This window comes from Oryctolagus cuniculus, chromosome 2 (genome assembly GCF_964237555.1).
Source record: "Oryctolagus cuniculus chromosome 2, mOryCun1.1, whole genome shotgun sequence".
NCBI lineage: Eukaryota > Metazoa > Chordata > Mammalia > Lagomorpha > Leporidae > Oryctolagus > Oryctolagus cuniculus.
The window spans coordinates 200,016,878-200,043,791 of NC_091433.1; the positions used below are offsets into that span (position 1 = coordinate 200,016,878).

The 26,914-nt window shown below is 48.8% G+C and overlaps 1 protein-coding gene across 2 annotated transcripts; it reads left to right on the forward strand.

Annotated features, from left to right (window-relative positions):
- Nucleotides 1-385: 385 nt before the first annotated feature.
- Nucleotides 386-26,914, forward strand: FAM110C (family with sequence similarity 110 member C). 2 transcript variants are annotated; one of them, XM_008251381.4, is made up of 2 exons: nucleotides 386-1,607; nucleotides 25,714-26,914. In XM_008251381.4, the coding sequence occupies exon 1, from the start codon at nucleotides 672-674 to the stop codon at nucleotides 1,581-1,583; it is 912 nt and encodes a 303-aa protein (XP_008249603.1). In that variant the 5' UTR covers nucleotides 386-671; the 3' UTR covers nucleotides 1,584-1,607; nucleotides 25,714-26,914. The 2 variants fall into 2 exon arrangements, with proteins under 2 accessions (XP_008249603.1, XP_008249602.1); XM_008251380.4 differs by lacking the exon at nucleotides 25,714-26,914 and adding an exon at nucleotides 6,440-9,041 and having other exon boundaries at nucleotides 390-1,607.

Consider the following 26,914-nt stretch of genomic DNA (forward strand, 5'->3'; position numbering starts at 1 on the left):
TCCAGGAACAAATTTTGCCATCGCTCCGAGACCACACTAAGACCTAAAGGGCCACAAACCTCCGCCCCACTGCGCCCGCCCACCCCGCCCCGGAGCCGCGGCGCCCGCAGCCACCTCAAGGACTGCCGCTCCCGCTCCTACGCCCGGAACCGCCCGCCCCCGCGCCGCGTCCCGGCTGCCCCGCCCAGCGCGCTCCGACTCCGCCGGCAGCGGGGGAGGGGAACGGGGCGCCAGGGTGGGGGCACGGGGGCGGGACCTCGCGCAAGGTGAGGAGTGGGGACTCGAAGCAAGGTCGGGGGGTACCCCGCAGGAGTTGAGGAGGCGTAACCTGGTCGCAGGTGGTGAGGCGGTTGGCGGCGCCAGGTGAGAGGCTAGGGGCTGGGGCACCTGGCAGGTGGTGCGGGGCGGTACCCGCAGGAGGAGGGGGCAGGGCATTGGGCCGGAGGTGAGGCGGGGCGGACCTGGCAGCAGGTTAGGGGCGGGAGGAGCCGGCTAGGCGGGCCTCCGGTGATTCACCGTCCGTGCGGACGCGAATTCGCCCCGCTGGCACCTGGCCGCCGCGTCCCCGGGCGTCCGCCCTCGTCCCCCTCGGCTTCGGAGTCGGCCCGGGATTGACGGGCGCCGAGGCCGGAGCGCGTCTCTGCTACCCCGGCCGCCGCAGCCCCGCGAGGATGCGCGCCTTGCCGGCCCCGGACGAGCCCGGCGCCGAGCGGCTCCTGCCCCGGGAGCCCGGCGCCTCGCGGCCGGCGCGCAGGAGCGCGGTGGAGAGGCTGGCGGCCGACCGTGCCAAGTACGTGCGCGGAGCTCCGGCTCCCGAGGGCAGCGGCACCGACGCGGCAGCTGCGCAGGACAGCGCCCCCGCGGCCCCGGTCCGCGCCCAGGCCCCAGTGGTGCGCAGGGCGATCGCGCGGAAACCGCTGCGGCCGGATTCGCTGGTCATCTACCGGCAGAAGTGCGAGTTCGTGCGAGGGCCGGGCGCCGACGGCTCCAGGGGCGGCCTGGTGAAGAAGCTTTTCCCTGGGCCGGGCAAGGACAGGGTGCAGGCGCCAGCGGACACGCTGGGCGCGGGCGAGGAAGGCCAAGCTGCCGGCAGGGAGGCCATTGCTACCCCCAAATCCGCCGCGGGGGCTGCTCCCGCGCCCCCGGCCCCCGGCGCGCCCTCGGCGGTGCCCACCCGGGTCGCGGATGCGCCCCCGGGCCTGGAGCTGCGGCTGGCGCGGCGCCGGGGGCTGCAGCGCTCGCAGTCGGACCTCAGCTCCCTCTACTCGCCGGCCAGGGCCGAGTGCGACGCCTTCTTCCGGTACTGCGGCCTGGACGCCGAGGTGGTGGAGGCCCTCGGCAGGGAGAACTTCTCCGCGGGCTCGGACCGCGTCGCCCTCAAAGTGCGCAGTGTGAGCGTCGCCACCTCCGACAGCGGCTTCTCGCGGCACAGCGGTGACGACGACGGGCTGCAGGAGGAGCTCATGGAGCAGGTGCCCAGCACCACGTCGATCATCGAGAGGAACGCGCGCATCATCAAGTGGCTGTACACCTGCCGCAAGGCCAGGGAGACCCCCAGCCAGAGGCTGCAGGGGCCGGCGTGACCGCCTGCACCGGGAGCGTGCCAGGTAGGAAAGGGCTTGGCCTGGTGGCCGGGTCGTAGGAGGGCGGTGGGAGCAGAAGCGCTGTGCGTCTGGGTTCCGCTGCAGACCTGGCCCTGCGCCTCAGCCTTTGGTGTGCGCCTGTGCCTTCCCGGAAAGGTTGGCCTGGATGCGGGGGTGGGTGGGAAGCTTCCCTGTGTTCTTAACTTACATGAAATACATGAAACATGTTCATCTTTAAAAGTTTAAAAATTAATAAAAAATTTTTAGAAGAGAAAATAGCAGAAATCGGAGTTACAAAGCGCTGTCAGCAAGCAGCTATGATCCCCGTTTTGCTGTTTCCTGCATCCCAGGGTCCTGTGACCACGATCACCCTGTGGTTTGCTCGGCGAGTGGCATCCGCCCACGGATCCAGGCCGGCAGCCCCTGTGCAGCACAAAGGGAGATGCCTGCCTCTCCATGGAGTCTGCACCTGCTTGCCAGCATTTGAAATTCGTTTAACAAGAGAAGATTTTCATTCCACATTTTATTTAAGCTGTCTTGAGAGTTCCAGTTTGTTAACTGGGAGAGCTAGGATTGTGTAGTTTCTCTGATGACAATACAGAAAGGAAGCCTCTTTCCTCTGGACAACCAGTCGCACAGAACCGACTCAAGCTCTTGCTTGATGTGGCTTTTTTTACTTTAATGTTTGTTTTTAGTTGACCACAACAATTGTACATATTGATGGGGTGCAGTGTCATAATTCAGTGATCAAACCAGGATAGCTGGCATATCTGCCTCCTGATTTTTTCTCTATATTTGCAGGCTTTGGCCTCTCCCTGGTTCTTCATAAAATACCTGTCCGCTGTTGTGAGCTGTGCTGTGTGGCCCTGGCCCTGTTCCTCCTCTGTCCAGTTTACCCTCTGTGGCTCAAACCTCCCTGTGGGAGGAGCACTTCAGGAGGCACTGAAGCACCTGGCCAGGGTTCTCTGTGGAAACAAAACTTAAACATCACAACGTGTAATCTTCTCCTACCCTTAAGTGACAGCTTGCTACAAATGTTTTAAAACAGGTGACATGAAGTTATTTAGCCTGCAGAGATAAGCGAATCAGGCATAGTATCAGCCCGTGGGACTGTGGAATCAGGCATAGCATCAGCTGTGGGACTGTGGTGAGACTGCCACAGGGGATGTTGTGTACTCTCACCTGTGTCTGAGGACGGAAAAGCCCCAGTAACTTCTCTGAGTGGCCATGGCCTTGGCACAGAAGTGAAAGGTAATGAGCGGTGAATGCATTGTTTTTCTTAAACTCAGGAAGCTTGGGACTCAATTTCTCCCTGATACTTTATCAAAGATTTGCATTTTCCACTAGCCTGAGTCCCCAAAAAATATAAATAAGTAGTCAAAATTTTAGAGAAACAACATTAATTTGTATTTCTTTTTTTTTTTTTAATTTTTTTTTTTTTTTTTGACAGGCAGAGTGGACAGTGAGAGAGAGAGACAGAGAGAGAAAGGTCTTCCTTTGCCGCTGGTTCACCCTCCAATGGCCGCCGCTGCAGCCGGCGCACCGCGCTGATCCTGGCAGGAGCCAGGAGCCAGGTGTTTTTCCTGGTCTCCCATGGGGTGCAGGGCCCAAGCACCTGGGCCATCCTCCACTGCACTCCCTGGCCATAGCAGAGAGCTGGCCTGGAAGAGGGGCAACCGGGACAGAATCCGGCGCCCCAACCGGGACTAGAACCCGGTGTGCCGGCGCCGCAAGGTGGAGGATTAGCCTATTGAGCCACGGCGCCGGCTCTAATTTGTATTTCTTATGGGTTGTCTCTTGGATCTGAGATTGCTGATAAAGGCATATTCATGGAGCCCCTGTGGTGGGGGGGAGAGCTCTGGAGAGCAGCATGGTCCCTGGAGGATGGGGGTTGGTAGAGAGCGCCTCAAGCCAGAATCTGGGCCTCTCTTGAGTAGCCAATGACTCTTGGGCCTTAGGCCAGGCTTTTTTTTTTTTTTTTTTTTAACAGGCAGAGTGGACAGTGAGAGAGAGAGAGAGGAGAGAGACAGAGAGAAAGGTCTTCCTTTGCCATTGGTTCACCCTCCAATGGCCGCCGCGGCCGGCGCACCGCGCTGATCCGAAGGCAGGAGCCAGGTGTTTATCCTGGTCTCCCATGGGGTGCAGGACCCAAGCACTTGGGCCATCCTCCACTGCACTCCCGGGCCACAGCAGAGAGCTGGCCTGGAAGAGGGGCAACCGGGACAGAATCCGGCGCCCTGACCGGGACTAGAACCCGGTATGCCGGCGCCGCTAGGCGGAGGATTAGCCTAGTGAGCCGCGGCGCCGGCCAGGCTTTGTTGTAAGAGGAAGAGAAATTGGAGATGGTTTCTGACTCCTACATTTCGTGTTTTATATTCTGTGTATCTGCGTTCTGTGTCTGTCAGACTGTTGAAGCTGGAAACTTGTGCATAAGTCCCCGCCAGGTAGTCAGAGTGCATGTACATTGGTGATGTGACTAGTGGTGAGGTAGCAATACTGCAAAGTGAAATAAAACCTGGCAACGTAAAAAGAAAAACAGCACCACCACCCCACCCCCCACTCCAGACCCACTCCAGTCTACAGTACTCCAGGGCCAGAGTGGTGACCTGGAAGAGTTTAGGGTTCTACCTGTGATGTAACCTTTCCAATGCTATTTTAGGCTCAAACCTATGAAAAATGTCTGGAGTTTGTTAGTCTGTGAGAACTTTTGAAACAGAAGGGAACAGGGAACGTGAGAGCAGGTTTGGGGTCGGAGGGTGCCACTGCAGAACAGAGGCTGCTGGCTTCTGTTCCTCGTCCTGTTTCTTGCCTTCACCTTTTGCCTGCTGGTCCCAAGTGGGGAGAGTGTCAGCTGCCTCTGAGCTGTTTCACATTGTCCTGGCTTCTGCTTGGGGTTGGCAGTCACCAGCACATGGTTTGCTTTACCACCGTGCTCTCTTGGACCCAAAACATACCCCAGCAGGTGCACTCTTGGAACCTGCAATGCAGGCTTCCAGTGCCCACTGCTAGGGGCTTGTAAGGAGGAAGTGAGCTTCCTGGGGGTTCTCCAGCTTGCTGGGCTGGGTCTGCTCCTTTCTACAGCCCCCATCACAACTGATCACCCCCAGAGACTGCTGTTTCCTGGGCTTAGGGCCCGAGGCCACCAGCCCTTCCCTGCAAGTGGCCTGGCAGTGAGGGCCCCCAGCATTTCTCACTGGAGTCCCTTGTTCTGCAACCTCTTTGGTAACTTCTAAGATGCAGAAGCAAGGATTCAAGCTCTGCTTTGTCTCTGGCTTACCAGGACATTTGTGTTGAAACTCTTAAGGATCCACTTTAGAATTTCAGCAAAATTTTAGAAAATTTAAGATGGACAAAGGTAGGCTAGGTAAAAGAGAACACAAATATATGTTATATGAAGCTTCTTGTCCCCTTGATAGAGATTTATAAATATAATTAAAATATCCCATTCAGAACGAAGCAGCAAGTTCATGAGTTTCTTACCCCATGGAGTAGAAATGTTTGCTTCTCAAACCTGAGAAGACAGAATGGAAGAATGAGGCACAGAACTCACCCCAAGCCCCTGGACTCCCAAGAGTAGGCACTGGTTACCCATGGGTGGTTTGGGTTTATGTTTCTCAGAGTATGATCCACAAGAACTGCTCTTCTGTCTGCTGGTTTTCAGTCCACTTCTGTCCTTCATGAAATTCATCAATTTGAGGACTGCCAAAATGTAGGTCTTCCTGGTTTTCTGTCATTTGCATAGAATATATAAGTTGTTAATTTTAATACTGATCTAAAAGAATGGTCACTTGTCCTTTATGATAATTAGAAATAAACATTTTTAAATTTTGAGGCAAAAATATTCAGATATTTGACATTTCTTTGATCTTCACAGTTCTTTGATTAAAAAAAAATAACAGGAGAGGCTGGCACTCTGGCATGGTAGGCTGAGCCTCCACTTTGGGTATCAGCATCTCCTCTGGGCACCGGTTCATGTCCTGGCTGCTCCACTTGATCCAGCTGTCTGTTATGGGCGGGAAAAGCAGTGGAAAATGGCCCAGGTGCTTTAAGCAGTGGAAAATGGCATAAGTGCTTGGGCCCCTGCACCCACGTCGGGGACCTGGAAGAAGTTCCTGGCTCCTGGCTTTGGATTGGCCCAGCCCCAGCTGTTGCAGCCATTTGGGAAGTGAGCCAGTGGATGGAAGACCTTTCTCTATGTCTCTCCCTCTGTCTGTCTGTAGCTCTACTTCTCAAATAAAAATAATAAATAAAAGGGGGTACCTGTAGAAGCCCAATGAAAGCTTGTAGGACTGAACTGCAAAGATGCTGTGGGTGCCCAGCACAAATGGACTGGGGACACCAGACTCTCCCCTTGTCTTCTGTGACTGTTCTGGGAACCCTGAGTTACCAGCTGGGAGCACATTTTAGTAAACAAGTTGCAGGGGACCCCACACCACCTTTCCCATCTGCTGGCCAGCATCTGGCCTTTTGGAGAGAGCAGTGCTAGAAGAGGGTAGAATGTTTGACTTCAGGTATTTAGATTGCCTGCCTTGTTTCCTGTGGTAGTAGCTCTGTGGTAGTAGCACTGGCCTTGCCAGCATCTAAAGAAGCTTACTTCCCCGTGAGTTATTGGAAGCAAAGGAGAATTTTAGAAAGACTGCAGGAAGATGGGCCTTTTCATGCTAGAGAAAACCAGATGATATCTGACTTTAATGAAGCTACTGACTTGCTTTTAAAATTTAAAATGTAAAGTGGAGCAGTTTTAAAATGCAGAAAATGTACTCAAGATTCCAGGGGCCAGATTTTGTGGTATACTGCTTGGTTCCATAACTTCTGTTTACGCTGGGTTGATCCACTGTTTTCTTCTTGCTCTTCAGCAAGCAGACTGTCCCAGAAGAAAACTTGAAGTCATGGGCCGTGTGTCCAGTGTCCACAGGATTGCTGTCTTCCTGGAAATGAAGCCTCCCACTGACCACTATTAAGTGATTACAGGCTTGAAGTACCACAAAGATGGGAGCACAGACCTTGAAAACCAGCCAAGCTTTGGTCTTTGACAGCTGAAGCGTGGAGCGAGGCGCACTTTGTTTTGGAGGGACCTGCCATGCTTCCCCATGCAGCCGGAAAAGGGAACGCTCTTAGAGATATTTTCAGGGCTTTTTGACAAAATACTGTGATGCATTTTAACAATATCTCACTTTATTATTTTTTTAACGAAGTCTAAAAGTATAAAAACCAGCATGAATGCCAGGGTATTTACTCCTTTTGCCATCCAGGACTGATTGAAACCATTTAAGTCCAGTCTCTGTAATCACGAGAAGGTATATTCCACCTAAATACCATTGCTACAAAGAGTAAACACACACTGAGACACACCATATGCAGGCCCAACCTCCAGAGGACGGCTGCACTGTAGACTAGTTAGTTCCCAAATTCTGTAACTAAGTATCTCATATTTTATGAGCTTAAATCACTATTAAAATCACTGAGGGCTAGGATCTCATCCTGCTAATGGCACTTGCCACAGGGCTGCAGGCTTGCGGAAGTACACTTTGAGCGGTAAGCTAGAGTTGAGGAACTCCTGAAGAAAACAGTTTCCTGAATGGTACCAGAGGAATCCTGGACTTGCTCTGTCTGATCAGTAGCAGCCACTCTACCTTGACAGTGCCTTTGGAATGTGCGCCACAGACCTCTGGTTTCCAACTTCCAGAAAACGGAGGGACCTTGGTTTGTGCAGAGCGTGTGGCTCTGGGGACAGAAGCTCCTCTCTGCACCATGGTCTCTTCAGGCCTCTGCAGCCCTGTTTGGCACCGCTCCCTCTTGGCAGGAGGCCTCTGGGACAGAATGTCCGAAGGGCGCCCCTGTGTCCTGGTTAGGGTCTTGTACCTGACACCCAGGGTAGATTTCAGGTCGAGAGACTCCTGAGAAAGAGTTTGTGTCAGTGACAACCCAAAGGAAGTTGTCACCGAGTCAGCTCTTCCAAAGCCTGCTGTGGTTTGTCAAAGTGAGCTGCTTCAGGAACAAAATTATTGCAAGAATATGGAGGATATGGATTTCTCAATGCTAAATTGTTTTAAAAACCGTTCCCTTTTGATATATTCATGTATTTGTTTCATGTTCTATTTTTGTAGCTATTTCACTGTGAGAATAGATTCTGAGTTAAAAGTATTTATTTTTACACAGTCGCTAGTCTTCATAGAGTTTTCCTTTATGTCATATAGTTTTAACTTTTACTGGTATGATTTTAAGTCATTTTCCCCTTGGTATCTTTCTGCATGTCTTGGAGTGTTTGCATTCTGTAGATCCAGTAGTCATGACTTGTTCCCAGATCAGTCTCAGACACATGTTCTCGGAAGGCCTGCTGGCTGACACGTGCACCTCTTTCAGTCCATATCAAGGCAGCAAATTCCCTGCTCTAAGAAGTTTTCCTCAGTTACTGCATAAGAATGCTGCTATTTGCTGTCCTCTGTATTGTATGTACCTTAAAAAGATGATGTCAAAGATGTGAGAAGTTTTTTGAAAAATCTTTATTCCCATATTTTCAGGACTCCCATTATTTTATATGTAAATGCTTTCCACTTTTTGAACAGGAGGACTTGCTGCCTAAGATCAGGATGGTGCTGACTCAGCTCTTCCAGAATAGATGAAAACACCTTAGTTTCCATATTAAACCCAGCAGATCTTCCAGAAGCATTTGTGTTTTCAGTGGTGGCACAGGAGAGTTCAGTTGCAGTGAGTTCTGGGAGTAAGTGTCCGAGATGGGACACGGAGAACGGGACAGTGGCGCCAGACCCCAGAAGCAGCGACTTGCTCGTCCTTTCCTTCTGTCCCGACTCTTACTGTGGCTGCAGATCCGCAGGGCCTGGTTATCAGTCACAGTTCTTCCCTGGGTCTGAATTACATGGTTTTCTGAGTGACTGAGACAAAACAAACTCTGCAGCTCGGTCCACAAGGGTAAGCAAGAGTTAGTGCTGCAAAATACTTGTATTGTTCATGAAAGAGTAGCATATAAAATAATGTGATTAAACACAATGGAAAGAAAGATTGACAAAGGAAGGGAAATAACTTGACAGTAGTCTTCTTCACTAAGGTGTGGATACAGGTTAGCCCAGCTTTGCTGAAAGGCATTCATGTACTGGAAAGTGTCCTTGTTTCATGTGTGTGTAATTGTGTGTATGTGTGTGTACACGTATTTCTATGTATATATATGGTTTCTAAACTGCTGACCATTGGCAGTGGAGTAAAATGGAAGCTTTATTAAACTTTGCCCTTCTTCCATAGGCTCAAAGTTCACTGCTGTAGTTGGTGATGCCATAAAACATCAGGCCCAGATAGTTGTAATGGCAGTTTCTAAACAGTGTTTTCTACATACTACTTGTAACTGGAGTGTAATATAATATGTTCTGTGTTAAAGAAACATATTTTTATCATTTGTGAATATTGATTTGTGACTTTAAACAATGAGAAAAAATTGTGAAGCAAGAGTTTGCTAAGTATACTGACTTCCATCCCTTGTCTTCTCCTTGCTTCTAAATATGACCTTGTCAGATCATCAGCAGAAACAGTTTTCCAAGTCTGGACCAAGGCCAGCAGCCTGAAGTAGCCAACTGCTGGAGATGGAATGTAGTAGTTTCCAATATTTAACCCTTTGTTATTCTCTAATGTTTCCTCAGTCTTTTGCTTAAAAGTATTTTTTCATGTTTCATTCATATTGTTATTGGAAAAGGCACAGAGACCAAAATGAGACATGTTTGTAGTTTTTCCTATTAACTCATTGACTGCAGGCAAACTCTGCGTACCTCAGGTTTTTCCCTGTGTCTGCTCAGCACCCCATGTGCGGTTGTGGACCGGGTGGTGGTGAGGCGGGGAGGGAGCCTCGTCTTTTGCTGCACTGATCAAGCCAGGCTGGCCTCGCTGTCAGTGCTGCAGTGGCTTAATGCCTGAACATCCAGAGCACCCACAGACAGGCTTCTAGAGGAGAATGAACCCCTGCTTCTGTATTTCCTTGACAACACGATTGTACAGAAATAGTCCAGACAGCGTGTGGTGCAGCTTCCATGGCAGGGGTCAGCAGCTGCTGCACTTTCCTTCTTTGGGTAAACTGGAGGTCTCCCCTTTGTTTACCATTTTGGAAGAATCAATAGAACAGGAGCAGTGAGATGTTACACAGTGGTTCACTGTTTAAACTTTGCATGACCATTGATGGATTAAATAGGTTTACCTAACATTCAAGTGTTCAGCTTGGATACATTGAATGAGAAGAAAGCTGAGCTTCTCAACCAGGATCTCCTAACTGGTCTCAGATGTTGCAGGACCAGTTGATGGGGAGAAAACATAAAAATGTAGACAATGTGCTCTTGCTCAAAAACGCCTTCGTCGTCTGCTGCAGTGCCTCAGGTTCTGGAATCCTGGTTGACTTTATGTTCTTGCCTTGACGATTGGCATGCTCTTGAAGGGGATATGAACTAAACTACTAGTGACTGTTCACCTGTAGGTTGAAATTGAATATCGATTTCCTTCGAAAGTGAGAATCGGAGCCACAGGACCAGAGAGTCACGGGCAGAGTTGCATCCTGACTTCAGTGCACCCTGTGGGGTACTCAGTTTGAGGTTAAGAAATGCTCTTCATTACAAGTGTCAGAACAGGAGGTTACAGAACTGAGTAAACCCGAACCCATGCTGTCTGCCTTGTGGGGTCAAAACCATTATGCTTCTTAGCAGGAGTGACTTCAGTCAAGGCTGTCACTGATGACAGCAGGTAGAATTCACTCTGTACATTGAGCCCAATACCGTACTGGATCCTGGGTGTTCACCAAGCTCCCTGCCATGATTGGGCTTCCATTCTAGGGTAAAGGAAGATACTAAGTAAGGAGACGGGGTGGGGAGAGACAGAGAGGAGTGGCTAGGTGGGTGATAGATGGAGGACTGACTGATGGTGGTAGACACAGGTGAAAGGAGAGGCCAGCTAAGTAAGGAAGTGGTGGGTGGCTCTGTGAGCCTGGACTTGGAACCCTTTTGGCTCATGTTCTAGACTTGATGGCCAATCTGTCTAAACCATAAATTGAACCCAAAGTCCAAACCATACAGAAAAGAAACAACAGGAAAAGGGAACCCGGGGATTGCAAATGGCACTTTTTTTCCACTCTGGAGGCCCTTCACTGCAGAGCGCTGAGACCCTCCACAAATGAGACCTCAGGACTTTTCTTGCATCCTCATCAGGAGGCTGTAGGTAAGTCCCTGCTCTTCCTTTGGAGGTGGGAAAGAATCCACTTTTCAGATTTAGGAGAATTCTGGTTCACTGCGAGACCTCTGGGAGCTGCTCTCAGACACACCCTAGGAGGCACCCAGTGGGCCCAGGTCAGGTGAGGTAGGGTGATGTTAGGAGCACCTGTTCTCAAATCAAAACTGGAGCACCCACAGCTCAGAAAGGGGGTCCATCTGAAGTGACCCCAAATTTCCCAAGGAGTGCCAAATAGCATGTAGAGAGGCCAAAGGGCTTGTTCAGCTGGGATGACAGATGTCACAAATCACAGAATTCAGTCCTCTCATGGCAGAGGAGGAACTCGAGGCCCGGGCTCACAGAGCTGCCAGGTGTGCCCCGGCCTGGAAGGCAGACCCCTCTGCCGCCCAGCTCTCACCCCTAGAAGCCTTGCCTTCAGGAGGGGCCTTTAGTACTCACCAGCTGTCCCTGTTTGGGATGTTCCAGTTCTAACACTGAATCCTAGGAAAGCCTTCAGTGAAGGCCTGAGAGGGAGCCTTATTTCACCAATGTCTGGATGGCCCAATGTTGACGACACTTCAGTTGTTTTTGAGTAAACTCGTGCCAAGACCATGGTGAGCACATGCAAATTTTAAGCTTGGTTTGCTGTTACTACTCTTGCCCTAAATTAGGGCAGCTTAGTGCATGTTAGTGGGGAAGACCATGTGGTTGGTGTTAAGCAGAGCTATTAAGAAGTTTCTCTGACATGAAGGAAACAGAAGGAGCCAAACTTCAGGCCTGGAAGGCTCCGGCTCGGGAGCCAGAAGAGGCTTGCTCCCCTACCCCCACCCCCACCCTGTGGGAATGGCAAAAGGTGACAGCCAGCACTGGGAAAGCCAGCACTTGCCAGCGTCTTCCGTAGCAGTGCTTCCCATCAGTTTTCCGGGTAGCCCCAGAACCACCTGCAGGAGCTGAGGTGTAGGTGTGGTGTCTTGCCTGGATCAAAGAACCATTGAGGTAGAAGAGTCAAGAGTTTGAACCCAAATCTGCCAGGCTCCAAAGTCTGCTCCACCATGTGCTGGACAAGTTCATACAATAAATTAAATGCCAACCAGAATGTTCCAGAGGATTTCGTAACTCCCCAAGGGCATATACTGATTGAGCAGATCAGAACCCAAATCTGAGCTGGATTCTGATGACAAGAGGCTACTCAGAGAATTCCTGAAGGGCCCACATCATGTCAGCTGAGCAACACAGGTGGCACCATTGTCCCAACCTCTCAGGCACAGAGAAGCTTCAAGGCAGCAGCAAACTTTCACACTACAGGCAAGGCTCACATGGTTCAGTTTGTGTTGGTAATTTTAAGTAAGATAATATGTGATTTAAAAATAGGAATAAAGGGGCCAGCGCTATGATGTAGCAGGTAAAGCTGCTGCCTGCAGTGTCAGCATCCCATATGGGCACAGGTTCGAGACTCAGCTACTCCACTTCCAATCCAGCTCGGATACCCGGAAGAAGATCCTGGCTCCTGGCTTTGGATTGGTGCAGCTCCAGCCATTGTGGCCAACTGGGGAGTGAACCAGCGGATGGAAGACCTCTCTCTCTCTCTCTCTCTGCCTCTCCTTCTCTCTGTGTAACTCTGACTTTCAAGTGAATAAATAAATCTTTAAAAACAATTGATAGAACCAGTGTTGTGGCAAAGCACATGCAGCTGCTGCCTGTGACGCCAGCATCCCATATGGGCGCTGATTTGTGTCCTGGCCACTCCACTTCCAATGCAGCTCCCTGCTGATGGCATGGGGAAATTGGCAGAAGATGGTCTATATGGGCACCAGTTTGAGTCCCAGCTCCTCCTCTGCTGATCCAGCTCTCTGCTATGGCCTGGGAAAGCAGTGGAGGATGGCCCACATGCCTGGGCCCCTGCATCTGTGTGGGAGACCCAGAAGAAGGTCTGGCTTCTGTCTTTGGATTGGCACAGCTCAGGCCGTTGCAGCCATTTGGGGAGAAGACCTCTCTCTCTATCTCTCCCTCTCACTCTCTGTAACTCTACCTCTCAAGTAAATAAATTAAAAAATCTTAAATAAAAAATAAAAATAAATCCTTTTAAAAATTTAAAAATAAGAATAAAAATAAAGGCAACATCTGAGGGAAAGCAAACAAGCGATGCTAGACGAGCTCAGGACCATGCTGACGGGAGCCGCTCCAAGGCAGACTGCTGACCTGGGTGACGTCCCACCTGCAGCACCCGTCTTCCCCTGAGACTTCCTCAAATCCCCTGCCCGAGGTATATCCTGGAGCCCTGAGGCTGTGAAAAGCCTGGAAGCTTCTAGACCATTTCAGAAAGCTCTGCAGAACTATGGGAGCTTCAGTGGTGAAAACTCTTGACTTTAGGTAATTGAAAAAGAACAAGAACTGACTTAAATTCACTTTGAAGTACTAGGAAGTTTGTCACAGCTTTAAGTATAAAAGAATATTTTTCAGCAAAAATAAAAGACAAGGGGTACACATTGCAAATCCTATGTGCAGACTCTTGCATGTGTTCTGGCTACACAAATATTACTGTTGTAGAGGTGAGAAGAGAAACTGGGCCAACCATCAACACTGCCCCCGTGCAGGCAGAGGCGGGAAGGAAGGTGACCTTTTCCTGTTGGTTCGGGGTCGAGAGAAAATTCTACCTTGACGGTCACAGGGCATCCTTGCCTCCACTGTGCTGGCATCATTGAACACAGCCTAATGGCTTCCTCTCATGCTAGCCCTGACCACAGGACATGCATATGTAGTCAGCCCTGCCAGCTGCCCCAGCTCATGATGTCAGAAACTGTCGGAGAGCTGCAAGTCTTCTTCAATGAAGAACAGCTCTTAACAATATGTATTTGCAACAGAAATGAACCCTAAACCCTGAAAGGAGTGTCAGCAGTCAGTGTCCATATGCCAAGCACAGGCGATGTGCACGGTAGCAGAGGAGGCCAGGGCCGAGGCAAAGGCCCAGGGCTTAGGCAGAGGAGACCCGGGCCGGGGCAGAGGCCCATGGAGCCAGGTGCTCTAAGGTCACAGAAGCAACACAGTGGACCAGAGCCAGTGTGCTTAAGGGCAGCTTGACCTTCTTGTTCATCTCTTAAAAGGTGGTTATGAAGACTGAGGATGGGGAACATAGTCAAAAGCACAGAAGAAGCCCCCAATCAGTGGTAGCTGTTATTGTTCTAATCATATTAGCACTGTAATGATTCTATGTGTTTCTATCATCCATTTATTTATCTAGAATATACATGAAGCAGTCTATATTTTCATGTTATGTATTTTAGGGTTCTCCAGAGACAATGAATAGGATATACAAGGATGCTTCACAAAGTTCATAGAATATAGATTTAAAAGAAAAGTTTATATTTGTGCAAAAAAATTGAAATTCATGCATATTGAGGGGCTTTCAAAAAGTTCATAGAAGATGCACATTAAGAAAAAGCCATGCATGGGTCTCAAGAGAGAAAAAGAGGCTGATTTGGGAAGTTGTGGGAAACTGGCTAAGATGTGCAGTGGCAGGCTGTGTAGACTGGGGAACCGCAGTGCCTGCAGGGTGGATCATGCCAGGCAAAGGCCTCAGAAGCAGGGAAGCTGATGCTGCAACTCAGTCAGAAGCTGAGACTGAGTACTTAGGAGGCCTCTGGTACAAGTCTTGGAGTCCAAATGCCAGAGAATCTGGATTTCTGACATCCACGGGCAGGAGAAGTGTGTTCAGGGTCCAGAAAAGAGAACCAAAACTTATTTTTCCTCTGCCCTTTGTTGTGTCTGGGCTCCCATCCACATGGAGGCCTGATCTTTTGGTCCACTGACTCACACACCAATCTCCTGTGGAAACAGCTTTGCAGACACACCTGGGGCAGTGGGGTCACTCCAATCAAAGGCCAAACCTCTTGGGTTTCCTTTCAGCAGAAGGGAGATGGACACCATGCCTACTGAAGCATTGAGAATAGCTAATGAAATAATTGAGAATAAATACCACGTTATCAGCCACCTGGGAATCCCTCAATCAAGTTGACACCCAAAATCAATCCCCATGGTCTTTTCTGGATCTCCTCTGGCTTTCGCAGTTCTGGAATGGGTGCCGCTAATCAACTCTGTTTTATCATTCCTCAACAGAGAAACTTCCTTCAGCAGGGGCAGAAGCTGTGGTGTGTTCCCTCACCATCATGCTTTAGTCAGATGAGGGTTAGGGTTAGGGTTAGAATTTCAAAATAGCTAATGAAGAAGAAAACAAGCATTTTTTTTCTGAGCAACACCACCCATAGCTACGTTCTGGAGTTCTGAAGAAGCACTGTGGGACTTGCTGATTGTATAACTATCTAGAAGCTATTAAAGGACATCAGTGGCAAAGCAATGATACCATGACTCATTTAGAAATTTATAATTTACAAGACTTGTATATTCAGTTTCCCATTTGATCACATCTTTGAGGTAATCTGGACAGGTTTTACCATTATTTCTGTTATATAGAGGAGGAAACCAAGAGTCAAGTTGAGGATAGACATTTGGCACAGCCACTTGGGATGCCTACATCCCGTACCCGAGTGCCTCGTTCAAGTTCTCACTACTTCAATTCTGACCCACCTTCCTATTAATATGCACCCTGGGAAGTAGTGGTGATGGTCCAAATCTTGGGTCCCCACCACCCACATGGGAGACCCGGATTGAGTTCCTGACTCCTGACTCCTGGCTTCAACTTATTGCAGGCTTGTTTTTTGTGACATTTGGGGAATAAACTAGTAGATAAAATCTCTCTGTCTGCCTGTCTCTTTCTCTTTCTCTCCCATCTCCTCTCTGCTTCTTAAGTAAAATGAAAATAAACACATAAAAGTTAACACCCCCAAAAAAGTCAAGTTGAGTTACCTGTCCAACATCCTACAGCCATTTGTGATGCACCTGAGCTTCAGTGGGTGGACAAACGGGAAAAAACCATTTGCTTCACTAAGTGGTTAGGTGCTCCCAGGGGAACTGTTTGGGAGCTAATGGAGGCTTGGTGTTTCTGCTGGGTTTTCCTAAAACTTTCTGCCTAAAACTCCCATATCCTCCTCCTGAGATTCACTGCTAATGCTTTAGTTGGTCCAGTGTGAGACCCGATTCATTTTCAAGCCCGTTCCCTTGCATGAAGCCTTCTGTATGTTCAATGCCATGTGTGTGCATGTGCAACCCATCTCTACATGATTATTCTCTCGACTGCCTTTTTTTTGTTTTGTTTTTGTTTTTGTTTTTTTTTTGCTGGCATTTTAGTGAAATCATTCACATGTACAAGTAGCTTTTCACTCTTGGTGCAAGCAAAAATCTTCGCCTGATTATTTTAAGATCAGATAATCCCCAGCATTAGCAGAACACAATCACACAGGCTTTGACATGTGAGTATTTTGTTGTTTCGTTTGAAATGCACTAGATCATGACACAGAGAGAGTAGTTATAATTGTTTTTGTCTTCAGACTCAGGAGAAATTGGCTGACTTTCCCAAGGTTATCTAACTGTTTAGTCCTCTGAGGTTATCTAATACTCTTCAAAACCCCAAAATACAGGCTGTATATTTGATTTTTATTTTATTCACAAAAGCTAATTTTTATATTTGGAGTCTCAAAATATAAATATCATCAGACATAATATTGCATAATATTCAATATTTCATGGTTAAGTTAAAGCTTCATTCCTACTCTAATATCTCTTCATTTATTATCAGAAGGCTTTGTTCTGTCTCCAATAAGTTACAAGGACATTGTTCCTGTAGCAACACCTTCCCCTCAGGCCTCCTGCCACCCCTCTTGGGAATTCAACCTCAATACCCCCTGCTCCCAAATTGTAGCTGAAATTTGGATTTTGTTGAAATTTTCAGTTTAATGACAGTACTTATTATCACCATTGTTATCACTACCCCAAAATCCATCATTGTAATGCCACATCCTGTAGACGGTCAGGACGCAAGTGAATGACTTTTACAGCAAGTCCAATGCAGAGGGAAAGTGGGTTTTTCTGTTTGTTTTAGCTTAACACACATGTGCTACACACTCACTTTTTTCAAGTGATTTATTTACTTGAAAGGTAGAGTGAAAGAGGGAGAGGAAGAGACAAAAACTGGGAGAGAGAGTGTCTATCCACTGGTTCACTCCCCAAATGCCCACACCAGCCAGGGCTGGGACAGGCCAAAGCCAAGAGCCAGGAACTCCATCCAGGTCTCCCATTTTAGTGTCAGAGACCCAAGACCTGGGCAATCATCTGCTGGCTTCCCAGGCTCATTAGCAGAAAGCTGGATCTGAAGCAGAGGAGCCAGGACTCAGACACTCAGAGTGAATGCAGGCATCTCACGTGGCAGCTTAACCCACTGTGCCATGGTGCCTGCTCCTGTGTTGTGCGTTTAAGAAGTACTCTTCATTTAATTTTGGATTGGCATTTCAATTATTTCCATTTCAGGATGATATTTTAAGGCTGTCCTAAGGAGCATCAAAAATGGAATTTTTAAGTTGAAAAAGAGCTATACTGAAACACACAAAAATCCAGTGACTCCCATTTTATCATAAATGTAAGATTCCGCAGTAAGTACTACCACAAGAAACAGGTTTTCAGGTTCATTTTAAATTCAACAACCTTCAGTTTGTACAATCATAGTACAATAGTAGTTGCAGGCACTTTTCTGTAATTCTTCCTAAAAGAGATAGCAAGGCTTAAAAAAAAATACCCTGAAATAAGCAAGATGCTGAGTCCATTATGATGTCAAACTCCCAACAACACACAATCCATATTGAATGGTTAATTAATGGTTAACCTCAAATGGTTAACCCTCTACTTGAAGATCACAGTGAGGCTTCACACCCAAACAAGAGTCACTGAACTAGCAGCCCTAACCCTAACCTTTTCATCTCAGGGGGGTTTTGTCCAGAATTTCTGACATGGGAAATAATCCAAACCAAGAATCGTGATTCCCCTAGCAAAGTCTAGGGGACTTCAGTCACCTCAAGTGAAGAACCCTTGAGTATTTTCTCTGCTCAACAATTTTGTAATCCATAAACATTTCTGTAAAACTAGTCATTCCACTTGAGGCAAATTGGGCCTCTTTAGTTTTCAGACAATTCTGGACCCCTAATCTTGGTGTAGGAAAGAGAACTACGTAAACTAGAAGGCATGGAGGGGAATCACCCTGCCAGCCAGTCGAACACCAATGTTTGAAAAGCCTTTCCTTACTCAGGGTTACTCACTGTACCCATTTGCAAGGCAAATGTTTCCTTTGATTTTGAGATTTCATAGCTGACTGTACATTTACCCTGTCACACATAGACTAGGCATGGTGCGACTTTCCCTGCGTTTGTTACACTCCAAATATTAAGCATTAACATAGTTGGTTAAACAGCATGCCAGTCGGAGAGAACTGGTCTGCAAATCATTGTCCAGCACACAGGACATCCGCTCATGCAGTGGCTCCCTGGCAGCGCCCACAACACAGTGCTGCCCGCTGCCCTCATGACTCCTGTTCCCCGGTTCCGAGCCCCTCTCTCTCCCAGTGGTCAGCACCACAAATGCTTACTGGAAGGTGGATAGCCTCACCTTCAGTCTTGTGTTAGCAGCAGAAGTTGTATAAAATGCACTGAGAAGTGAAGAAAGAAACCAAGCCACTGCCTTCAAGTTCTGGTCGGTTCTGTTCTACCCAGGAGCGCCAACCCTGTGTCATCTTAGAGCTGTTGGTAGAAGGCCTGGGTTTCCTGGATCTTAGTGGGGGTCTTAGGGAAGTTACTCAGGAAATTCCAAATGCACTATCCCAGGAGTGTCTGATTTCTGCTGTTACATTTCTCTGGTGTGTTGATTTTCACCTTCTATTTCATCATTTCCCACTCACCTCTGAAGAGCCGGAGCAGTGCTCCATGGTCTGGATGAGTCCCGGGAAGGCATCTGGGAGCCACACCGGGGCACTGCTTCGGGACGGCCTCTGGGCCTCGTGCCGAGGGAGCTCAGAGGCGGTGTTTCCCAAGGCTGAGAGGCTTCCTTATTGCCTGGAAACACTGAGAACAAGGCCTGAATCATAAAGCATCTGAAAGCATAATCAGCGTTGGACACACCCTAGGTGTCAGTCTCTTCCTTTCTCTGAAAACAAAAATCTTTGGGAGCCATTTCTCCCCCTTGGTAACAAAGTCAATACAAGTGGGGCAGTGTGCTTGGACAGTATCCCCTGGTTATTATGGGTTGTTCTCCTCTTTGTTTGGCAACAAGTTTCTGTGCAGAGAACAGCGTGTGTCTCTTGCTCTCAGACATGCTGGTTCGTTCCCCTGAAGAGATAATCAGCTAGAAGAGGTGAAGTCGCATTGGTACGGCCTTTGCCCCACACAGTGCTCACCAGGCCACAGTCTTAGTTAAGTGTCTCCCTTTGCAGAACAGGAGGTCCAGGAAGTCAAGGGCAGGCAGCACAGACCTGAAGCTGCTTTGGTGTCCGACCGCACTGCAGCGTCTTCAGCCTTTGGGGATTCCCTTTGTCCTTCCCAAAGGTCAAGCGCCTGCTGCTTCCCCTCCTTTGTCGGCTGACGCTTCATCAGGAGCCATCCTGGATGAGACCTGGCACTCCACAGGTCTCCTTTGCTTCTGGACCTGAATTCACTCCCCAGCATCCTTCTTGAGGAAGCCTTGGGCCTTCTTTTAAGCCAAGAAGTGCCAGTAGTTCCCCTTGGGTGAGCAGGACACCCCCACTGAAGTGGAACTGTTTTCCCTGGCCCTCAGAAGAACAGCACAATTGCTTTAATTGGGACCCAAAAGAGAAGTGCCTGTCTTTCCTTGGTCTAGCCCCAGTACACACCTGGCGAATGGGCGGTCTTGTAACAGAAGTGGCAATACTGTGCTTGATCCCTCTGTCATGATTTGTAAATAATCTCTGATGGGCTCTGCTCTTTTTGTTATGTTCTGATTTTCTGGGAAAATACCTTGTGTTCTCTGCTGTCCTTGTTTAGTTCTGTCTGGGAAGGCTGGATCCTAAAAGAATTAACTTTTTATCTTGAAATAGAGCCCAGAGGCTGCTAGTGCCAGGGTTTTCCATCTCCTTAACAGAACCTCAGGTCCCCTTGGCTGGGCAGCATGGGACCCTGGCTTCAGGGGCTCACAGTGGCCACCTGCAGTCTTCTGCACAGCACGGGCAGACACTTCCCTGAGGCTGCACCACCGGCGGGGTCTCTGCAGCCAGGGCTCTGGGACACCTCAAGCCCCTGGCACTTTCTCTTAGGCAGGGTCAATGCAATGCTCCTGCCCAACACAAAATAATTACAGAAGATGAGACCTTTGCCCAGATGCTGAAGATTTGCCTTTGTTGATGCACTGGGGGGACATGGAGGGTGGCCCGGGTAATTTGGTTGGGTCTCTAAGCTAAAGGCGATATCAGCTGCCCAGCTCCACAGAGGTGAAAGTGTCCTATCTGGGAAAACTGTTGGACCATAGAAAATTCACCCTAATGGAGAAAACATTGCAGTTACAAGTACGTTTCTTGCATTGCAGTCCATATTGCAATGGACAGCCTCTGGCTGTCCAGCCCACAGCTCCCCTGCAAGCACTGGCAGCAGTCACCTTAACTCGGAAGGAACTGCTGCTACAGGGCGACCCTCAGACCACAGTTCACGTTGCAGCAGTGGCCCGTGCCTACCTGACCTGCTGGCTTCTTGCAGTGTGTTCAGTAAGATTGAACGGTGTTCCATATGCCACATTTTCTTCACCCACATATCCATCACGGACATGGTGAACAATGCTGGGAGTGCAGATGTCTGCAATCTCAGCTTCATTTCTGGTGGATCTGCACTCGGAACTGTTCCCTCCGTGGGAGGTCCTGAGAGCCCTGTACCATCGCTGAGTGAGGCGGAGGTCCTGAGAGCCCTGGTACCATTGCTGAGTGAGGCGGAGGTCCTGAGAGCCCTGGTACCATTGCTGAGTGAGGCGGAGGTCCTGAGAGCCCTGGCACCATCGCTGAGTGAGGCGGAGGTCCTGAGAGCCCTGGTACCATTGCTGAGTGAGGCAGAGGTCGTGAGAGCCCTGTACCATCGCTGAGTGAGGCGGAGGTCGTGAGAGCCCTGGTACCATCGCTGAGTGAGGCGGAGGTCCTGAGAGCCCTGGTACCATCGCTGAGTACCATCGCTGAGTGAGGCGGAGGTCCTGAGAGCCCTGGTACCATCGCTGAGTGAGGCAGAGGTCGTGAGAGCCCTGGTACCATCGCTGAGTGAGGCGGAGGTTGTGAGAGCCCTGGTACCATCGCTGAGTGAGGCGGAGGTCCTGAGAGCCCTGGTACCATCGCTGAGTGAGGCAGAGGTCCTGAGAGCCCTGGCACCATCGCTGAGTGAGGCAGAGGTCCTGAGAGCCCTGGCACCATCGCTGAGTGAGGCGGAGGTCGTGAGAGCCCTGGTACCATCGCTGAGTGAGGCGGAGGTCGTGAGAGCCCTGGTACCATCGCTGAGTACCATCGCTGAGTGAGGCGGAGGTTGTGAGAGCCCTGGTACCATCGCTGGGTGAGGCAGAGGTCCTGAGAGCCCTGGCACCATCGCTGAGTGAGGCGGAGGTCGTGAGAGCCCTGGTACCATCGCTGAGTGAGGCGGAGGTCCTGAGGACAAGCTGCATCCTGCAGCCACTCAAGGTTCCCTACCCATGCCCTCAGCACTCCCACTCCCAGGGCCAGGGATGCGCCTCCAGGTTTCCCGTGCTCAATTAGCGTCAGAAAGAACTTACGTGTAATCAGGAGAGCGACACTCAGGCTGTTGCATATCATCCTTTTTCAGTGGGTGGTAACAGGCCCACTGGATCCCAGTAATGAATGGGTGGCAGGTACAATAATCAAGCAATACAGTGCAATTGGCAGTGGTCCTCTAAGGACTCTTCATTGCCTCTGGGAGGACATGTGAAAGTTGTTCCTCAGGAAGTAAAGGGAGCTCAGGTGGCCCCATTATGCCCTAACCTACTAATATCCAGCTGAAATTCTGGAGTTGGTGCCTCTCACTTCCTTGGAGACACTGGCTGTGTGCCAACAGGGCCTGTACTGAAGTTTCAAGAACTCAACACTTCTTTTGAGTGTCTTTGCTATGATACTAAGTGGGACAGAGATAACGTAGTCTTTATTCAAATTGCGTGGGGCTGGAAACACCAAGGTACACACACATACAAGTGCAGCACTGAGAGTAGAGACTTGACAGACATTCTGGTTGAGCTGAATCCTGCAGGTGGACAGTTACGCTCCAGGGCAAGCCACCTGCTCTGGCTTTCCCAGAATTATCCCAACAAATCGGAATGGCTGATTACCCAGAAGGACACAGCTGTCTCTAGGACTCAAGGTGCCCTCCAGCCTCACTGTGTGAGGCAAGAGCTGGTCATTCATCCCTACCATATTCTAGGAGTTGACATCTTCCTTGAAGACTCATGTCGCCAACACTTGACCCCACAGAAGGCCAGACAACCAGAAGTCCAGGTCTCCATATTGGCCTGCATGTGGAAGTGCAGAGGCTGCTCCCCAAGGGATGAAGTCGTTTCTCTTCCGAAGGCCCCAAAAGCAGCACAGATAATCTTCGGGCATCACCAGCTGATGTTTAGGTCTACAGTGTAATTCAGAAGACTCCTGGAGCTACATCACAGGCTCCGGAGTGTTAATCTGGCTTCAGAATGTTTTCCCCAGGAGTGAGTGCACATTTCTCACTGGGGGAATAATTTTGTGAGAGAATATCAAACTGCAAATGATTCATGAAATAATCATTTCTATCTTTGCCTCTTAAAAATATTCACCAGAGTCCAATCATCAGCTGTTAGGTTTTTATTTACTCCAGGAAATATGAGAAAAATCTATTCTAGGCCTATGCTAACTTTGGGGTACCCACAACTCAGGGTACTTGAGTTACCAAAAAGTAGACAGCCTTGGGCTTGAATCCACTGGATGGTGGGTACACGTGCCTCCCACAGGTCTCATGCTTTGATTTCATTTTCCCACCATCTTTAAGACATTGCTAATCTAGAGGTTGTAGTCTTGGGGTGCAGTGGAGGTGCATGTGCCCATGGCCCTCATGCACACAAGTTTTGCAGGAACAGCCTCCCTTATCTATGGCAAAACGTGGCACCCTCCTAACAAATCCAAAAAGAGGGTCTCTGCTAGTTCAAGCTGACTAAGCTTGCCACCAGTGAATACCGAGAGGCAGAACGCTAAACATTCAGAGTTGCCACAAGTCAGCCCACCCGCAAGGACACAAACACGTGGAGGATGTCAAATCCTGTCTCCTATCAGTTACTGTAATGTATGTAGGTCAGGGCCTGAATCGTCCCGCAAAGCCTCCAGTCCAGGGTCATGCTGTATTCCTAAGCTCCCTACTCAGCGGTTCCTCCCAACTGTCTTCACTGCTGCAGGCTCACTGTGGTCAGGTGCATGGGAGCCAGCTGCCTTGTGAAGTGTTGCAGCAGGGGTAGGGCTCACAGCTTTACTCTGGGGCTGCCCTCATCTGGGCATGAGAGAGTCTGCTCCAAACACCTCTGGCCAGCAAGGCCTCTTTAACCCTGGCCACCCTGTTTCTCCTTAACTCAGTGCCAGACCAGGTGGCAATCTCCCACACACCTGGGGAGAAGAGGGCATTATCCATTGTGGTCCACGAGCCACCCTATTTTCCTCAGGTTAAATATATTCTCAAGGCCACTGGCCTACTGCTTTCCCAGGGTTCTTTGGTCCTAACCACAGAACTCTTACTTTTTCATTTTTTGCATTCAGTCAATTACATTTTTCTCATCTCTCTCTTACCCGACTCCTATGTTTCTTTTTTTCTTTCCATTCTGCCTTTAAATTGTAGCTGCTAACCCAGACTACTATTCAGTGTTATTTTACAGGAAATGTGTCTTTGCATCTTCCAGAATGAGAGAGAGAGAGAGAATGAAAGAGAGAGGGAGGGAGGGGGGGAGAGAGAGAAAGAGAGAGAGAGAACTGTATCCCATCATCCTTCACCTTCGAGAGTGACCACTGCTGCAACTCCCTCCTTCCTTGAACTGAGATCAGAATAAAACTTCTCCAAATTTGCTGCTTTGTCATACTGAGTATTTTGAGCTGCAGGAGGGGCTCTCTGACCTCTCCCTTTCTACCTAAACTCGGGGCATGAATTTCCTGTGAGAAAGGTCCCTCCTTGTACCAGAAAGAGATGAACATTCTTCTCAATAGAGAAGAGAACGCGATGCTGAGGTGAGTCTGCACAAACAGACCTACTAAAATAACTTCTCTCACTGTTTTCTCCATTTATTCCCTCTTCACTTTTCTACAATTTTTCACTCCAACCCAGACCTTCTTTTCACTTTGTCTCATCACATCTCCAGGATTTATTGTATATAAGCTGTCAGTCTATCTATTTCTTTGGGTATTTATTTCTTCTACGTGAAAGTCTATGTATGTACAAAAATTTTTATATGAAATGTTTCTCCTGTTAATCTGCTTTGCGTCAGTTTAATCCTATGCTTTACCAAAGTACCTAAAAGGATAGAGAAAAAAATCTTTCCTCCCGGTATCCTTCGAGGTGTACCTAGTTTTCTATGGCCCATGGATACTTACCAAGAGCACCTGCAGTGAGCAGTGGTGTACTTCACAGTCTGCACTGTCATTTAACCTCTCTGCTATCAGTCAGTTAAGGCTCCTCTTGACTCTATGACCTAGGTGAGTGCTGAGCTAAGTAATGGGACGTGTTCCTGGTCCTCATGTTTCATTTTCTTCCTGTCTCCTTCCCAGCCTAATCCTTGTATCTCCTCCTTCTTATGTATTGCTTATCACCCAAGTTTCAGTTTATGCATTAAGAATGAAAGTTTCGGGGCTGATGCTAGGCTTAGCAGGTAAAGTTGCCACCTGCAGTGCCAGCATCCCATCTAGGCACCAGTTCATGTCCCTGCTACTCTACTTCAGAGCCAGCTCCCTGCTCATGGCCTGGGAAAAGCAGTGGAAGATGGCCCAAGTGCTTGAGCCCCTGCTACCTATGTGGAAGACCTGGAAGAAGCTCTTGGCTCCTGGCTTTGGCCTGGCCCAACCCTGTCACTGCAGTCATCTGGGGGAGTGAACCAGTAAATGGATCTCTCTCTGTGTCTCTCACTCTCCCTCTGTGACTCTGACTTTCAAATAAATCAGTAAATCATTAAAAGAAGAAAAAAAAAAAGAGTGAAGATTTCCCCCAACTGCCTTAGTTCACTACCACCATCAGTTCTGTCTGCCTTTTATGGTACCCCATTAAATTAAAACTCCCTACCAATTGAGATGTCCTGAAGTCCTATCAGTTTCTTCACAACTGATCCTTCCTGACTCTCAAAGTGTCCTTTAGCTGATTAAACCAACCGTGAAAGAAACACTGTGTAAATATTCTCAAATTCAAAGTCAGGAACATCAGTTTCCCAGGATGCCTTCGGATGCAAATAATTAAAACTCTAGCTCCATCTGGCTTACAAGGAAGGGAGCGTATTGAACCCTGAGTAGTTCAGGAAAAGATCAGGCTGCAGGATGAGTCTGAGCAGCAGGCTCATGGATGCAACTCAGAACTCAGTTTCTTACCCAACTGCTGCCCTGCTTTCCATGATCCCATAGTTAGAATCACTCTGCGGAGCAAAACCTCTGGACCATTTCTGAGACTGCATCTTCTTTATCAAAGGTGGAACACGAGCAAGCACACTCTTATTCTCAATCACCCAGTGAGGCTCATGTTTCAATCCAATGGGAACAACATGAGTCACTTTCTCATCTGCAAGTCCATTGGGGAGACCAAGGGGGTGTTGTGTAGCACATGACCTATGCCTAGTTTCTATGCTCATCTTGAAATCAGTAATTCTGCCAATGAAAGAATATAGTGCTGGGAAGAGTGAGCCAGCCAGCCTCAACCCTATGTTCTAAACCATGTGATTGAGTAATTCAGGGATCTATTAGGAGGGTGAAAGGGATATGTTGCTTGGATAGCACTCAACACCCAACTATGATCTGATTTGACAGGAGCCTAGAGACTCTGACAATGGAAGTCTCTCACTGTTCCTTGGAAGAGAGGCACTCAATCCAGCAGGCTCCATGGCATCAACTGACCTGCAGTGTGTCACAGACATGGTGTCCAGGTGGCTGTAGTAAGCAGCTCAGATGTGCCCAAAGGACAGAGCAGCTGCAATGAGGAGGAGCTCTGAAGAAGAAACAGTTGCTTACAGAAGACAGATGCACAGAGCCCTGAGCCTTCGCTGTCCCCACCCATGCTAACAGGGATTGTGATGATGTTTCGGACTCCAAAGCTTTTCACTCCTTTCACAGTCTGGATTTGGGAGTACAAATTTCAGAGAGAATGAAAATTATCCTTCTTAAATTCACCTTTAGTTTCATAATGATAACATTTCTACGTTATTTGTGAGCATACACAACAAAGAAAAGAGTGTAGGGAATGCTATGGTTTGAATATAACTTGTCCCCCCGTACTCAAGCAGTTAACCCCCAAAGTCTTATGTGAATGATACTAAGAGTGAAGACTTATTTAAATTATGCTGTTTATAGGTGGAGACATTGGGAGGTGACATACTTAGACTAGGGCATTGGGTTGGGCCCTTGATTGAATCCTGGTGGCTTCACAAGAAGCAGAGACCCAGCGGACACAGACAAACACGTGTGCTCCTTATTTCTTGTACACGATGCTCCTGCTGCTTCAGGATGCTTCCAGCTAGGGGCCATCACCACATGAAGCCCCAGACCCAGCGGTCCAGAATCATGAGCCAAAGGAAGCATCATTTCTTTATAAACTGGCCTGCTTTGGGTCTTTCACTGTAATAATGAAAAGCTGAACAATAGAGGAATTCACTGAACAACAGGCAGTCACGCAGCACAGGGAACCCCTGTAAGATGGGCCTCTGGGGTCTGGCAGCAGGAGGACATGGCCTACAGCACCTTCCAAACACTGCTGAGCCCCATGGGCAGTTTCTCCTTCAAGCTTTACAACGGCATGGGCAAGTCGCCCGCTCTTCATTCTCTGTGGGAGAAGGCCACGGCTGAGTGAGAGTTTGCAAGAGCCAGAGCATGAGCTTGGTTTTCTCCTAGATTCTCAGACTATGCATGTGTCCCCAGCTCTCACGGCAATTCTAATAGCAGATTTGGAATAAATATATACATTACCACAGTCAACTCAGGCAATACACAATTAAATTAAAAATAGTCAACAAAA

Coding starts and splice junctions, on each gene's coding strand:
- FAM110C (XM_008251381.4), top strand. CDS start 672: ATGCGCGCCTTGCCGGCCCCGGACGAGCCCGGCGCCGAGCGGCTCCTG.